General features: G+C 43.0%; 1 protein-coding gene across 9 annotated transcripts in view; it reads left to right on the top strand.

Annotated features, from left to right (window-relative positions):
• The first annotated feature begins 15537 nt into the window (after nt 1–15537).
• The window catches only part of ptprt (protein tyrosine phosphatase receptor type T), a 293148-nt gene continuing 290904 nt past the window's right edge, over nt 15538–17781 (top strand). For all 9 annotated transcript variants that reach the window (XM_086150165.1, XM_086150164.1, XM_086150163.1 and 6 more), the window contains exon 1: nt 15538–16160. In XM_086150165.1, coding sequence (XP_086006291.1) covers nt 16070–16160 — 91 coding nt within the window. In that variant the 5' untranslated portion in view covers nt 15538–16069. The remainder of the gene's footprint in view (nt 16161–17781) is intronic.

Here is a 17781-nt window from a genome sequence, read left to right as displayed (position 1 = left end):
TTTTGACAAATCTGCAATGTACTATATCCTGTGCTGCTTTTAATTTTCTAGCGATTAATTGTTGGCAACATTGTTTTACTCTTAATTCTTTTCTTCATTAGAAAATTGCTTCTCCATATATCATGGTTTTCTTTCTTTTTTGTTGAGAATATATTGCAAATTATGCAGCGTTCTTTTTTTCAGTTGTGGCATTTGTAGCCACCTTTTTATAGAAAAGTTTCATGGGCTGGTGGCAGTGTTGTTGGTTCAAGTTTTACTGAAGAAAAAACACCACTTTAAATGAATATTAGCTGGAGATTTTGATGGAGATCATTAAAAATACATGAAATGAGCTCTTGGTGTGTGAAGATTATTGGAAAAATGGTTGTTTTTTAAAAAAATTGCTCAGAAGTGAGACCTTCTGTGTGTGTGTGTGTGTGTGTGTGTGTGTATGTGTGTGTGTGTGTGTGTGTGTGTGTGTGTGTGTGTGTGTGTGTGTTTGCGCCCATTCGTGCATTCTGCCCAGGAGAATTAGAATAAATCCAACATAGGAGTGTTTCAGATCTATATCAAAGAGGCTTTGAAAGGTTTACATTTGCCCTTGAGCGCCCCCACACACGCTCAAACACACGCAGGCGTGTGCACACACAAACAGACACACAAATGCACATACACACATGTGTTCGCTGTGCAAACTTGCCTCTATCTCATGTTAATGTCTTCTTCCTCATATCACCAAAGACATCAGATGTAAGACGTTCCTTCTCAGAGATAAAAACACACAAACAAGCTCTTAAACATCTTGTTGTATGCTGTCTGGTCTTATTAGGAGTGTGTGTATATAGAATTTAGCTTCTGCATCCAACTGCATATACATCATTTGATAACTTTCAATGCTTGTTTTTGCCGTTTTATCTCTCAACATGTAGATGTGTACATGTGTGCGTGTGTGTGTGTTTTTAAGGGTTTAATGTGTGTGTTCGTGTCCTTTAGCGTTCCAGATACTCACATCAGTCATGCAGGCGGCGTGGCGCTGGCCGGCTCCTATAAATCACAATGACAAACGGAGGATTTGTGTTCTTGGAGAGAATGGCTTGCTGTGGATGAAACTCTCCTCTCCAACTACATATCTGTTGGCTGGCCAACCTACCCACGCCCTTGGAGGGAGACGCACACACGCTCACCCTCACACTCTCTCTCATACACACACACACACACACACCAATACACACACAGGCTCCAACATCCAGAAGGGTCCAGGGAAACCTCACACTTAATGAGACTGCTGCTCACACATTACTCAGGATTATATACAACGTACAAGGTGCTCTCCTCTTAGGGAGAAGGATGGCCGTGGTTCGGAATGAAAACACAAATAATGCCTTACCTCCTTTTTCCAGATCATCAAAGAACCATCCGTGGGGTCACGACCCCTCAACAACAGCCCTCTCCCCAACCCTGCAGGGTTGGTGTTTTTGATGGACATTATTAAGTATTACACTGCACTACATTATACTTAATCATTTCATTATTTTTTTAAATTACAGTTGAATGTGTGCTTGTTCTCTGTGTTCCTCTGCCTGGGTTCTCTCCAAGTTCTCTGTCTTCCCAGCAGCCTGAAAACAGTCTCCAGTTGGAGGCTCTAAACTGTCTCTAAGTGTGAATGTGAGACTAAATGATTTAATATCTTTACATATGGTCCTGTGATTGACAGCTGACCCGTCCAAGTATAACCTCACCTCTTGCTTAACGCCACCTGGGACTGACCCCAGCCTCTTATGACCTCGGGAGCAGCATGAGCAATGTAGAAAATGAACGACTGAATGACATTTGCCACCTTTCTTTGGATATGTTTTTGGCATTTCTTACAATTTTAGTTATTATCTGAAAACTTTTGTCATCTTCTGGTAAAATTCTTTTCATATTCCTTATTGCTGTTTTTTTTGTATAATTCAAATTGACTCATATATGGATTAATATATATATATATTTTCTCCCACTTATGCGGAGTTGGGTCACGGGGGGAGCAAAACGAGCAGTGAGGCCCAGACCTCCCTCTCCCATGCCACATGGTCCAGCTCCTCTGGGGGGACCCTGAGGTGTTCCAAGGCCAGCCTAGAGACATACCGTCTTCAGCGTGTCCTTGGTCTTCCCCGTGGCCTCCTACCAGATGGACACGCCTGCAATACCTCCCCCCCGGAGGCGTCCAGGAGGCATCCTGACCAGATGCCCGAGCCACATCATCTGACTCTTCTCTATGCGGAGGAGCAGCGGCTCTATTCTGAGCTCCTCCCGGGTGACTGAACTTCTCAACCTATCTCCTAGGGTCCAGCCATTTCGGCTGCTTGTATCCGCAATCTCGTTCTAACATGTGCTGTTCCTGTGATGGACTCCTCTGAATCCTGATATTATCCATCCTCGTCTCTTTCAAAGAGAACCTCAACATCTTCACCTCTGTGACTTCCAGCTTTGCCTCCTGTCTTTTGGTCACTGTAACTGTTTCTAGGCCATACAGCATTGCTGGTCTCACTACTGTCTTGTACACCTTTCCTTTGATTCTGACTGATAGTCTTCTATCACATAGTGCCCCTGACACTTTTCTCCACACATTGCGACCTGCTTGAACCCGTCTCCACCTCTTTTCCACACTCTCCGCTGCTCTGGACTGTTGACCCCAAGTACCTGAAATCCTCCAGCTTCTTGATCTCCATTCCCTGTAGAACTCACCGTTCCACCCAGGTTCCTCTTATTGACACACATATACTCTGTCTTGCTGTGACTAACCTTCATTCCTCTCCTTTCCAGCGCATACCTCCACCTCTCTAGATTTTCCTCAACCTGTTCTCTGCTCTCACTACAGATCACAATGTCATCTGCAAACATCATGGTCCATGGAGATTCCTGCCTTACCCCATCTGTCAGCCTGTTCATAACCACTGCAAACAAGGAGGGGCTCAGATCTGATCCCAGAGCTGATGTATTGAAAAGAGTGATGGGAAGAAGGAAAGAGTACTTTGAATACCTGATGAATGTGGAAAATGAAAGAGAGCCAAGGGTAGAGGAGGTGAGTATAGTAGACTACAAAGTAGCAGAGGTTAGGAAAAGTGAAGTGAGGAAGGCATTGTAGAGGATGATGAGTGGAAGGCAGTTGGTATTGATGATATACCTATGGAGGTCTGGAAGTGTCTAGGAGAGGCAGCAGTAGAGATTCTGACTAGACTATTCAATAGGATCTTAGAGAGAGAGCAGATGCTTGAGGTATGGAAAAGAAGTGTGATGTTGTCCATTTTTAAGAATAAGGGGGTGTGCAGAATTGCGGTAACTATGGAGGGATAAAGTTGATGAACCATACACTGAAGTTATGTGAAAGAGTAGTGGAACCTCGACAGAGATCAGAAGTCAGCATTTGGGAATAGCAGTATGGCTTCATCCCTAGAAAGAGTACTACAGATGTTATATGCTTTAGAATGCTAATAGAGAAGTACAGAGGGTCAGAGATGCTGCATTGCATTTTTGTAGACCTAGAGCATACAGAGAGGATGGACAGGCTGACAAATGTGGTTAGACAGAAATCTCCATGAACCATGATGTTAGCGGATGACATCGTGATCTGTAGTGAGAGCAGGGAACAGGGTGAGAGGTGGAGGTATGCTCTGGAAAAGAGAAGAATGAAGATTATTCACAGCAAGACAGAATATAAGTATGCAAAAGAGAGTAACCTGGGTGGAACGGTGAGGCTGCATAGAGGCTGCATTTCTCCTTCTAGTTGATGTGAAAGAGGAGGACACAGAGAATAGTGTTAGATGGAGAAGGTCAATTCGCCGTTGTGACCCCTGAAAGGCAAATCTGAAAAGAAAAGAATACTTTTAACAATGACATGAATGAGCTTTTCAAATTCAGATCTGGAAAGAATATGTCTCACTGTTGAAAGAAACCCTTTCCTTCAAATGGAGCTAATCAGCTTGTCAAATTTAAATTCCATTAGAGGACCCAAGCTGGAGACAACGGGGTTTAAGAACAGCACCACGGAGCTATGATCAACAGACTGGAGTCTCACCTGGACCAAACAATACCACCTCAGTGTGTGATATGATTTAATGTATTCAATCATGGATAGAATTTCCAAGGACTCATGTACATACTTACGTGGGTGTGCAAGATGGTGATGCATACAAGTATGCTGTATGGATTGGAAACAGTGGCACGGAGGAAGATAGAAAGCAGATTTGGAGGTAGCAGAGATGGAGATGTCAAGGTTGTCTTTGGGAGTAGGATCAGGAATAAGTTCATCAGAGGGACAGCAAATGTTGGATGTTTTGGAGATAAAGTCAGAGAGGCCAGACTGAGATGGTGTCGCCATGTACAGAGGAGGGATAGTGATTATGGTGGTAGAAGGATGCTGAGGTTGGAGCTGCCAGGCAGGAGGCCTAGAAGAAGACCAAGGAGGAGAATTATGGATGGAGTGAAAGAGGACATGAGCTCAGGGTTTCACACCTGATCCCAATTTGTAATCGGCGCCAGCTGCAGCAGATGCCGCTAATCAAGATCCCTATAAAGGGCAGCGGCACGCTCTGCCTGGCGCCGGGGGATTGTGGCTCTCAGACCACTGTAGAGCCCTGCCACGGCCGGACCCCAACCCCGTTACGACCAGACCCACTCGGCCGGTGTAACCTCTGAACCCGTCCCGTCTGCAACCCGTCCTGGTGAGACCCAGCCCTGTGCAACTCTGTCTCGGGGCCAGGGGCTTACCAGCGACACCCTACCTGCCGTTTCAACGCAATGAAGCGCTTTCGATCTCAGATCCTTGCTCTGAGGTGTGGTTCCCTGCCCGAGTCCGCCCCTGCGTCTCGTGACACATGAAGTTAGTTGGTGCGAGAGAAGACGATACAGAGAATAGGGTTCAATGGAGGCAGATGATTTACTTCTGCTGAAGGGAGAAAAAGAAGTATAGGCTCCGTTATGGACTCTTGTATACAATAATGTATTGACTCCTATATAGGCACATCATGGACTCAGGTATAGACTTAGTTATAGACTGTATGGATGTATTTTTAAACTCCTCCTGATTCAAGTAGTGATTATTTTTCATACTCATACTATTTGTGCTTCCATGATTTACACCTTCCAATGCCCAGTGGTCTCTACACCCCATTGTGAAATGTTCAAATATTTTATCTTTTTGCCTCAGATGTTGATGTAAGTATTAAAGTGTTATGTCATAAAATACCATTGATCAGATGTAACTGTTCTTATCCTGTTGGAACTATAGAGCAATTTAGTAGGATTACCTTTATTGGAATGGGAATAGGTAAAGCTAAACAAAGGAGTGAAACCTGTCGGATCACATGAACTGAGGCTCATGTGGACACTACAGGGGGCTGGTTCTGGTGGTGGGTCTTTCCTGTTTGCTTGGAGGGCACAGATTGGCCTGGTCCATGTGTGCAATCCGTCGTGCTATTGATCCCAGAACGGCATTGGAAAAGATTTGTGAAGGGTTATGTTTCAGGCCCCCTCCTCTGTTCAGAGATGTTTTTTATGTTTTGACAAAGATGGCTTCATTGACATCAATGAATGGCCCTTGTCCTTGAGGTGCAGGTGGACCACAGAGTCTTGTCCTGAAGTTCTGGCTCTCCTGTGTTGGGCCATCCATTTGTGCAGTGTCTCTGTTTGGTCTCTCCAATGTAGATGTCACCACAATCCTCAGTGCAAGTGACAACATACACCACATTCTCTATCTAATGCCTGGGTGTTTTGTCCTTTGGGTGCACTAGTTTTTTTCCTAAGGGTGTTATGAGGTTTGAAATGTACCGGCATATGGTGATTGTTGAACACCCTTAGGAGTTTCTGTGAAACACCAGCAATAGATCATATGACGATGTTCTTTCGTTTGTTGTTGTCTTCCAACTGTTCTACGATCCTGCGTGTGGTGGTTTCTGATTTGGCCAAGGCCCAATTTGGGTAGCCTCAGGATCTCAAGGCTTTTCTAACGTGTTGTACCTCAGTCTTGCTTACTTCTGTGGTCGATGGGATGTTCTTGGCCCTGGCCTGGTGGTGTAAAGTTGTGATTATCCATACTGGTCGGTGTGTGTTGGTTTCCTGTAAATCTTGATGTCCAGGCTTCTGTCCTATTGGATGTGAACACCACAGTCCAAGAAGGGGAGTTGCTCAGCAGTGACGTCCCCCCTTTTGAATTTGATGTGGGCGTTGATCGTGTTTAGATGAGTGGTGAGCGCTTCTACCTCTTGTCATCTACATGCCTGGACCAGTGGCTTGGTGGTGTTACCCTGAATGTGTGTGAGTGCGTGTGTGTGTGTGTTTGCGAGCTCACACTTTATTTTCAGACATTATATTCTTTTTGTAATGGACAAACATGCAGAGAGTGGGAGAAGAGGGATAGGTAGCAACATGTGAGAGGTTGTCAACAAACTCAGAATTGGCGACATCCGTCACACCCACAGAGACATAGATGAGATGAATGTTGAGTCTGAGATGCAAATCACTGCCAATCACAGCACTCTCTTTTTCACACACACACACACTATCGCTCTCCCACACAAAGACCACCTGTGTGGGAAACAACTCACAGTGCTTTGATGGAGGTAGTGATATCCTAGCGTGGTGAGTCTCTCTGGGGGCGATGGTGTGGGACTCCCTACTGGAACGTCTCCACACAGATGTACATCACAGTCTTCATTTTAATCTTAACATTTTGATTAAGACGCCTGTCAGACGGGTTGGCACCAGTTTTAACCAATTTGAATATGCATTAGTTGCATTTCAATCAAAGAAACATAGCAGGGGATTTGTTTTCTATTTTGCTTTTCTTTGACAAGAGTGGTTTTCATAAAGAGCAAGATCTTTGTCAATAACTGTTAATCGATTGAAGTGGCAGCAATTTAAACATCAAATGAAAAAAAACAGGATTTTAAAAATAACTGTTATTTTTAACAACTGTATTTTTTGATAAAACTGACTGATATTCATCATTCATGCTGTCTAATTCATACGTAATATTTCTCTGTTTTTTTAGGATCAAGTTTCCAAAAAAAGATGACATGTTTATTTTCGAATAAACACACACACACAAAAGAAACATAATTTTGCAAAAGGCCAAGCAAAAATGAAATTATCTAACACATTTTAGACGGATAAACCCCACCCCGACCTTCCAACGAGAGACCAATATCATCCTCTCTCTACGGTGTGTGAGTTTTCGACGGGCACAAGAGAGAGTGAAAGTGATGTCATATATTTGCATGTTCGAACCACAAGGAAGGTCCGCGACCCTGCAGCATCTGAGCAGGTGCACTGATCGATGAGTCCATTCATTCTTTTTTTGAGTGACGGTTTCCCTTTCTGTTTTCAATGATATCAGCGCAAATTCATTTTCACATCCCTGAACCAGAAATGTGTGTCACAGGTGTAAAAAAAACAATAAAACAAACAACCTATTGGAATATAGCTCCTGTTGGATGAGCTGCTGATCAGAGCGCGTATGTTTTTTTTTGTTTTTACACACACGACCTCCGTCTTACTGTGATTTCACTTCCCTCGTATGGGAAAAAGCACAACAAAACAGTGCAGATTTGCTCTCAGACAATTAGATTTTTTTCCACACCCTAAACGCTCCACCAGGTAATATCCTGGAACAATGTGCAAGTCTCCGGGGAGTGCATGGATTTCTAAGGACCGCTTTAATTCGAAATCGCAGTCGGCCATGTTCACCGTCTCCAATCTGGAGAGTTAATCCGTGTTGTTTAATTGTAGTTGGTGTTGGAATGAGATGGTGTGATGGAGATGAAAGGAGGAGGCTTCAGGGAAGCTCCAGGGAAATCTTACTCTGGAAAGTATTTCTCTTTTATCCTGGCGAGGGAATTGTGTCTGCTCAATCATTTACATTATAGAAGTAAATTAAGGTAAAAGTAATAATATAAATAAATGAAGACAGGTTCGTTCATGTTAATCATCCTTTCATACAGCAGGGCTGGTATATAACAGGTAGTGTTGGGCACTGGTTTAAGCTGAAAGGGTTTGTTTTCTGAATGAGTGACTTGTTGACGGGTTATCTTAATGCCTGCGTGATTTTGTTGGCTGCATTTGGCAAAATAAATAAAAGAATTTCGGGGACTCACCTGAGCTGAAATCTGAACAGGTAATTTTAAGGCCAATATGTGATTGTGTCAAAGAAGCTTGTAAAAAAAATTTTGCTGAGGCTTCAGCAGGAGTTGCCTGTGTCTGATGCGAGTTGTTGATTTCTGCAGACGGATTTGAGGTTGTGTATGTTGAGCTGTTTTTGGATAGAACTTAACACTGTGTTGTATGCAGGTGAGAGATTGTGTCAAAGACCACCGTCCTCTGTTAAGTGAAGGTCTCTCCAGTTTGACAAAGAATGAGTCTTAGAAGCTTCTCAAACCATCTGTCCTCTCTGGCCAGAATGTGGACATCTCTGTCTTCAGAGGAGTGGCCCTTGTCCTTAAGGTGTAAGTGGACCGTGGAGTCCTGACCCGAAGAGGTAGCTCCCCTCTGTTGGCCAGATGTTGTTTGGTCTCACCGATGTAGAGCTCATTACAATCCTCACTGCACTTTTATCAGCATACACAACAATCTCAACTTTCTGTCTTGGTGTTCTGCCCATCGGGTGAACTGAACTGAATTAAGAAATACCAGTAAGAAGATAACACTTTATTGATCTCCATTGGGGATATTCGGGATGGATCGTATGATAGAACAATGTTTGTTTGTGTTTTCCTCTTGTTCTGCGTGGTTTCTCCAGGCAGTTACTGCTCAACATTTTAAGGCTTTCCCAACATGTTAGACCTATATTTTCCTTCCTCTGTTGGGACATTCTCCACCAGTTATAATGACCCAGAGTTTGCATTTAGGCAGGTGGTGAAAAGCAGATAACACATATTGATACGTGTGCGTTGGTTTTCAGTAGATCCTTATATCCAGGCCTGTGGCTTGCAGAATATGTACTGAGCAATCCAATAATGGTGGTTTATCATCCATGATGTCCTCCCTGGTGAATCAAATGTATGTGTCAACCATGTCGAGGTGTGCCATGACAGCTTCCACCTCTTGTTTTGTGATTTTAACTCACGTGTCATCCACATACATGAACCAATGAGTTGATGCTGTTGTGTTTGACAGAGGAGAGTGCTCTGCTTTACCTCCTCCATGTATAGGTTTGTCAATACGGGGAGTACTGGTGAGCGTATGACACATCTATGCTTCATGGAAGAAAAAGTCGTTGTATTGGAAAGAGTTGGTTTGTAAGCAGAGATCCAGTAGGGCACAGATCTGGTCCATTGTAAGGATGGTTCTGTTGGCCGGGGTGTTGACCTTTGGTAGTTGCTTCCTCGCTGCTCTGACTGCATCCAGTGTAGGAATAAATGTGAGGAGGGGGATTATGTCAAAGGACACCATGGGTTCATCAGGGTCCAGTTTGGTTTGACAGCATTAAGATGTGTGTGTGCAGATGTTGGCCTTGACAGAATTGATACTGCTGATGACAGGTTTGACGAGGTGCTCCTTCCTTATTAATTTTTGGTAATCCAAATATTTGTGGGTTGGATTCGCCTGGGTACACACAATAATGGAGTGGTTGATAATCACCAAGAATTGGATAAATGTCAGAGAATCCCCACAAATCTGCCAAGTACCCCTGAGCTCTGCAAAATAAACAAGCCTAAAAAATGCCAAGACACTGCAGGTATTTCCTGAAATGAACAAAAATCTCCAAAAGTGTCTAAAAAGACCTGAAGGTAAGGAGAAAAAGTGAGAAAGAAATGACCAAAGCCTAAAAATTATGAAAAAATATTGAAAAAATATTGACTCAAATTAAGGCCACTGCACATTTAGTACTCTTTCTAGGTATGAAACCATACTGCTGTTCCTTAATGCTCACTTTTGTTCTCAGTCTACTTTTGACTGTGTACCTCCCATCACTTTTTCTCTCAATGCCAACCTGTACAATTAAGTCTCTCCCTTCTTACTGTCCAATCTAGCATACAAGTCATCATATGGCCTTTGCTGGACCTTTGTCACCCCTTCCTTCACCTTCCACTGCAACTCCCTGTACTCCTGTCTGCTCTGTTCAATCTGCACGATGCCCCGATTCGTCTTTGCTAACTTCTTTCTCTGTATCTGCACTTCCTTATTCCACTACCAAGTGTCTTTATTGACTTTATTTACGGATGACACAGAAAGTACTCTCCTACCCGTCTCCCTGATCACATTAACTGCATTTATCCTGTCATTTGGAGCTCCTCCCTGAAAACCCCACCTTACTCAGCCTCCAACAATTCATGCTCTGCTCTGACTTTATCCTCTTCTTCTACCTTGTCACTAGATTCATCCTACAATCAACCATCCTATGTTGTTGAGTACACTCTCACCCGCCACTACTTTGAAGTCACTGATATCCTTCAGATTACATTGCTTGTCCAACATGTAGTCTACCTGTGTGTACGTGTAGCTCAGTGGTAGAGTGCATGCTTTGCATGTATGAGGTCCAGGGTTAAATCCCCGGCATGTCAGCTGTAAGTCGCTTTGGATAAAAGCGTCCGCCAAATGATTGTATTCTCATGTAAGTTACCCTATGTTTCTGTCTCTTCTGAAAGAAAACATTCACCACAGCTATTTCTATCCTATTTGCAAAGTCTACCATCTGTCCCTCGAAACCTCCCCATCACTTTGTCATCATCTCTACTGTATTACCTGCCCCAACAGTTAAAGTCTGCACCAGTTACCACTCTCTCAACTCTGGGGATTTCCTACATCACTTTATCTGACTCCCCTCAGAATTTGTATTTCTCTTCTCCCACCTGTGCGACATAGCCACTAACAACATCAAGCATCACACCTTCAATTTCTAGCTTCAAACTCATCACTCTATCTTTTTACCTCCAGAACATTCCTTCCAAACTCCTTCCTCCATATAATTCCTCCTCAATTTCTCCTCCTCAATACCGAGCAGAGCAACTTAAAATGGGCTCCTTAGCTTTTAGCTTCGCTGTCTTTTTAACCTGGTCTCCTGAACACACAGTATGTTCACCTTCCTCCTCTGCATCATGTCAACCAACTGTAAGTTTTCCTGTCATCGTCACATCACTCAAAACTACATCCCACGCTCAGTCCCAGACTCTCACCTCTCCTCTTTACTCTCTGCTGATGAACACACCTTCAATGACCCACAGTAACCCAATTTTCACTGGTACCCTGCAGGTTATCGCCTCCGATGGCGCTGTTGACCTGAGCCTGGCACAACCTGCTGCATAACTCCGGGCTTAGTACCGGCTCAAGGAGAACACTGGCTTGTACCACCTTGAGGCTGTATTTACTGTGATTCTATATACCTATATAGAGATGGATTTATATGTGTGCGTGTGTGGGTGTTGTCAACATTTTCTTTTCTATTTTTGTTTTGTTTCTTTTTCAAAAAAAAGGATGTTTCTTGCAAAATGTTTTTTTTAATAATTTCTGAGGATTTCCCATTACACGTCTATGATTATCGAAACCTCATGGTGAGGAGGAATTGGGATATTTTAACTTTATATTTATTTCATTTTTCTCTTTTAAACTTTTAAAAACAAATGCCAGGATGTCAATTATTTTTAAAACTCTAGGATTGACATTAAAAAATAGTACCTTTGTGGTATTTCCTGCACAGTGACACTTTGACCTTTAGCATCAAATCTCTGACCTTAAGGTCCGATCACGTATCCAGACAAGGTGCCCATTTTTGACAAAATAAAGAGCGGGTCAGTTTCCTGCCCCTAACCTTCACACTGCAGGCAAAAAATCTGAGAGCGAGACCTGAGACTCTGCATAATTGATCGGTCTCTAAATTAGTGATGAAGCTGAGGTGAGGAAGATGATGTCAGATGGGAAAAACAGCCCCTTGCATCAAGCCAACATTGATTCCTCACTGAATAATGGAGAAATTCATTGGCCGCTGGTATAAAAATGGGTGACAGAGAAAGAGGACGGAGGGGGCCATACACCAGGGGGAAGTGATCGAAAGAACGCCTTCTCTGGTTGTTGGAACATTGAGTGAAGTCTTGATTGTAAAGGCTTGAGATTTACATTAAAAAAAAAAAGTTTTGTTTGTATCTTATTTTTCAAATGTATTTTTTTCAACCATGTCATTTTCCCCTCTTATTACTTTTGAATTTGACAGGTTATTCAAATCTTTATCGTTCAATAATGTGTGTGATTGTCATTCAAATTTTCATTGCATTTTTTAGCTGAACTTTTAAATGACGTTAGAACATTTTGTAATTTTTTTTCTGGACTTATGCGTTTTTTTGGGGTTTATTTTCTTATTTTATTTATTTGTCAATGTGATAACCTTGGTACTTAATTAACTTTCAGCGTATTTTAACCTTGTTTGCCTTTAGTTGATATCTTGCTGATAATTCCGTTCGCAAGAACTTGATGTAATCAGCTAGTATTATTCATTCATTTATCATCTATACAACTTACCCTGCACTCAGGGTCGAGGGCGGCTGGACCCAATCCCAGCTGTCATTGGGTGAAATGCAGGGTTCAAGCCTGGTGTACAATACAGAGAGAAAAAGACATACTCTCTCATTCACTCATCTGGGCAGCATCTCCGATGTTTTTGGACCGCGGGAGGAAACCCAAGCAAAAAGCGGGGAGACACTAGGAGAACATACAAACTCCACACAGACAGTCCACCTGTCAGAAACGGACAGGGTTTGCTGCGGTGCAAAAGTGCAAGCCATTGCCCCAGATGATATTCGTGATGGTTAACTCATAAATTTTAAATTTAAACTGAGTTTTTTAGGCCAATTGGCTATCATGCATGAACATTATATTGTTTTCCTTTAATTTTCCTTTTGCTTGCATTTTAACTACATAATTTTGTATTTTTGTTTTGTATTTGATGCTGCCTATCTTAGCTAGGACTCCCTTGAAAAAGAAGTTTTTTAATGTCCATGGGATTTTTTTTCCCGGGTGATGAAAAAAACAAAAGGTTTCCCCTAGTGCCCTTCAAGCATTTTGATCGATAGGATTAGAATGGAAATAACTGATTTAAATTCTGGTCTATGACAGACTTTACTCTTTTATAGCTTTGTGCTCCTTGTGATGTAAAATTCATTACTGATAGGAGATCCAAATGTTAGTTTATAAACCCCTAATCTCAAATAATCCTCTAATCTCTGAGGCAGTGACTGTATGGATGCCGATTATTTTTCAGGGAAGATCAGTTTATTTTTACAATGAGAGACTTTTAATGTTATCTGAGATATAGCCTAATAACATGGTCCATTTTACATTGTAGTTTGGAAAGGGGATGATATTCATTTTTGAAATTTCAAAATAAATGTGACATGGTAATATTGCTGCTACTGCTACTACAACTACTAGTACTACTGTTCAATCAGAACTGCCTTCAGTCTTTGTATTGTAAATTCAATAAAGCGTTGGAAAAATTCCCAAGAGATTTCGTGTATGCCGAGAAAGCAAACCTAGAACAAATACACTCCCAGCACCGTGCAGCCTGAGCCATCGATACGACGCAGGTGGATCCATGCTTTCATGTTGTTCACATCAAATTCCGACCCAAAAGTTGGAACTCATCAGACCATGAAATGTTTTTTTTTCCAAACTTCTTGTCCATGTTTTGTGAGCCTCTGCTAAGTGATTCCTCAGTCTCCTCCTCTTAACTGACAGGAGTGGCACCTGTTATGGTCTCCTGCTGCTTGGAGACCATCGGCTTCAAGGTTCCATGTGTTGTGTGCTGAGATGATCTTCTGCTGACCTTGGTTGTTACAACTGCGTGCTTGAGTTACAATTGCCTCACTGCCATCTGGAACCAATCTGGCTGTTCTCTGACCTCTGGCATCAACAAGGAACTTTTGCCCAGAGAACTGCTGCTCACTGAATATTCTCTCTTCCTCGGTCCATTCTCTATAAACCCAGAAAATGGTTGAGTGGAAATCCCAGTAGATCATCAGTTCCTGAAACATTCAGACCAGCAGGCATTCATTCAAAGTCATTTCGATCACATTTCCTCCCCTCCCTCTTTCTTGGTTTGAACTTCAGCAGGTCATCTGGACCACATCTACAGGACTGCCTCAGAAAATTAGAATATTGTGATAAAGTTCTTTATCTTCTGTAATGCAATTAAAAAAACAAAAAAATACTTTCTCATAATATTCTGATATTTTGAGATAGGATTTTTGAGTTTTCTTAACCCTCATATTATGTTAAGGGTCAATTTGACGCATTGGGTCAATGGGTGAAATGGGTCAAATTGACCCTTAACATAATATGAGGGCTAAGATGTAAGCCATAATCAGCAATATTAAAAAAATAAAAGGCTTGCAATATTTCAGTCGATTTATAATGAATCCAGAATGTATGACTTTTTTTTGTAATTGCATCACAGAAGATAGAGATCACAATATTCAAATTTTCTGAGACAGTCCTGTACATGCCTCCGTACATTGCTGGTTGCCTTGTGAAAAATTTGTTGACCCTTATACCTTTATTCCATTACACCATTTTATATCTTTTTCTTTCCATTTTCTGCTTTTATTCTGTCTGGGTAAATTACCCAAATGAATTTGCGTGCGTTCACACACACACACACACACACACACACACACACACACACACACACACACACACACAATCCTACAGGAATTATATAAAACCCAGCAAGAATCCACCCAAAAAAACTCAGAAATAATAACCTAAAGAGAAAAAGAATTAATACTACTACAGTATCTATTACTACGATTACTACTGCTGCTGCTGCTGCTACTGTCTCCGCCCCTCTACTTTACTACCGCTACTGCTGCTTGGTCTACTATTCTAACAACACATACTAGGAGGAATAACTGTGCTTATATAAATGTTAATTGATAATATCTTGCAATATGGCACATTAATATGCTGTCTCTACAGATCAGATGGGTTCTGACCCCCCGGCCTTCCTGACCGTGCGCTCAGAGGGTCGGTCGTTGCGGAGCAGTCCGGTGGAAGGACCCGGGAGAAGCGGCAAAGCTGAGACTCCACACCGTCAAGCTTACCGAAAACAGTAAGGGGGAAGACGACGACAGGATATTGGACTACCGGTGTTTCAAATAAATACCTCTATTTGTTTCTTTCAGGGGGAAAATGGCGTTTATGAGGAAAGTCACACCTAAAAGCATCACTTATTGTTTTACTGAATTTATTTCTTTATTTTACACGCAGGCTTAAATATATACATATATATCAACGAGCAAAAGTAAAACAGTGGCCACATTGTGTTAAAATGAGACACGTTTTAAAGAAAAGAAATTGTAAATCAGGATTACATCAAAAGAAGGGTCATAAAATCATGGATTAATCATATTGGTGAAGTACAAGATTGAACGGTGAGAAATAACCAAATTGGGAAACAAAGAGAGTAATTTGGGAGCAGAATAATGTTTCAGGCTAATTATTTGGCTTATCTGAAATCAAACGAATACTTTTAGATGGCAGCTTTATTTTGAAAGTGTTTCACGGAAGCTCTTCCGGTGCTCCAGAGCGGCTCTTGACGCGAGCGTCCGCCGCCCGGCGCGGTGTGCGCAGCTCTCCGCTCCTGAACTCCGTCAGTCAGTCTTGCTTTCGCGCGCAGACACACACTTAACCCCTCTCCAGCGCCGTCTGCAGCACACACACACACGTCCGCGCCTCGGGAGTACGCGCACACACACGCACGCGTGTGCTCGAGCGGCGGTGGAACCGGAGAGGAGCCACTGGAAGCTGCGGGTTTTTTTTTTTAAATTCCCCTCCAACTTCTGTTCGCGGCTTCTTGCGCCCTTCTATTTCTTTCTTTCTTTCTTTCTTTCTTTCTTTCTTTCTTTCTTTCTTTCTTCGTCGACTTCTTCCACTTTCCACCGAATGCGCGGAGTTTATTACATTTCTCAAGCGAACCGAGGAGAACCAGACCCAGGACCGGACGGATGTAAAGAAACGACAATATATACTTCTGTGTAGCCTTCATCAATTATACAACAACATAAAAAGCAAGCAAACAAACAAACAAACAAACACAACAACAAACTGAGAAGGAGCAGAGGAGGAGATGATGGAAACGAGGAGTTATTTTCGCGTTCTCTTTGCTGTTTTCATCCACTTTTCGCGATTTGGATTTACTGCTGGACAGTTCTTTCCAGGTAAAGCGTGCATTTCATTCAAGTGTCTTTATATTCTTTCATTTAGATTTTATTTACATTTTGTGCTGCTAAGTGATTGTGTGTTTCTCACCTTCTTCCGGACGGATGCAGAGATGCTGAAACTCCTATTGTGATACTGCTTCGCAATTTTCATGTTTTAATTCGATTTTTTTTTTTTTTTTGGGGGGGGGGGGGGGGTGGTCGAGGACGATTATATGTTGATTGATTTGCTGAGTTGATGTAAATTAGGAGGAATCCGATCATCTGATCGATCCCCGGTGATCCGCGCGTCCGTTTTGAAGTTGTTCTGGCCGCTGGAGGTTTTATTATTTAAGAAAAAAAAGTCATTTTTTCCGTCCTTAGTGAGCTGTGTTTATGTATGTATGTGTGTGTGTGTGTGTGTGTGTGTGTGTGTGTGCGCGTGTGCGCGTATGTCTCCCCGGGGTTTCGTGGAGGCTGATGATCCCGGTGCAACGGGAGTTCCGTCTGTATGCGCAAAGCCGCTCAGAGCGCCCCGTAGTTTGCGCGCAGAACTTTGAGCTTCACGCAATCCGGCACCGCGAGATCTTGTCGCAAGAAGACGTCGGATCTCTTACGGACACCCGGAGCCTTCCGTTCGACCCACAGCGTGGCGTGCATCCGCGCGTAATTACGCATCCCGGGCATTCGTTACGCACCATGGATGCGAGAACGGACCCCCCTCATCCTCGGTTTGACTTGTTTAACGACGCTGGAGTGCAATAATTCTGCGAAAAGAGACCCGACTTCTTCTCCGCGCGTCAAAACCCCGATCAGGAATCCGGATGGAACCGAAGCTTCCCTCCTGTTTTACGCCCCTTGCGCGGATTCCGCTTCACAAACAATCACAACAAACGTCAATTTGTTGTCTCTCTCCGGTTCCCCGAACTTCCACCCGGCACCCGTTTATGTTCCTTTCATTTATTCTAAAAGTACCGGAACGGCGGGCTGCGATGTCGTGCACCCTCCCGTGTCCGTGTCCACGTCCGCGTCCCTCCCCGCACCTTCTGCTTGGTATTCATGAGCGGTACCGCCGCGAAAAAAGAGCCCACATTGAAGGGAAGACGCCTGGCTCAAGCACCGAACCCTACTCCTCCTCCTCCTCCTCGCCCTCTCAGACGCACACACTGGGTTGTTACATTACCAATTTGATTGTGGGTCGATATTGATAAATAAGGCCGGATTAATGACCCCGTTTGTTATTTCGGACCTCGGCGTGGAGCATAAAAATATCCTATATTAGAATCTCATCGTACGCATAAAAAGAGCGCATAAAAAAGATGGAAAGCAGAAGTGTTTATTAGTGTGTGTGTGTGTGTGTGTGTTATCCGTCGAAGTGCCATCGAGCAGGGCGTTAAACCACTGACAGCACCTGATGATCAGTGTGTCTGTGTGCGTGAGTGAGACACCGACTCAGGCTACAGTGTAAAAGCCCACTGGGGGATAAAACCCCTTTATATGTGTTCATAAAAATGGATCAAAAGTGCAGAATTGTTGTTTTCCAGTCGAATTTCGTTATGATGTCATTTTACAGTATGTGTGCTCGCTGATGAAAATGTGTGTGCGTGCGCGGACCTCTGGGGCAAATTTTTTTTTTTCCATC

This window comes from Fistularia commersonii, chromosome 7 (assembly GCF_037954325.1).
Source record: "Fistularia commersonii isolate RoL2024-O1a breed Wild chromosome 7, RoL_Fcom_v1.0, whole genome shotgun sequence".
Classification (NCBI taxonomy): domain Eukaryota; kingdom Metazoa; phylum Chordata; class Actinopteri; order Syngnathiformes; family Fistulariidae; genus Fistularia; species Fistularia commersonii.
The sequence above is the reverse complement of the archived record's forward strand: the minus strand, read 5'-3'. Positions and strand labels throughout refer to the sequence as shown.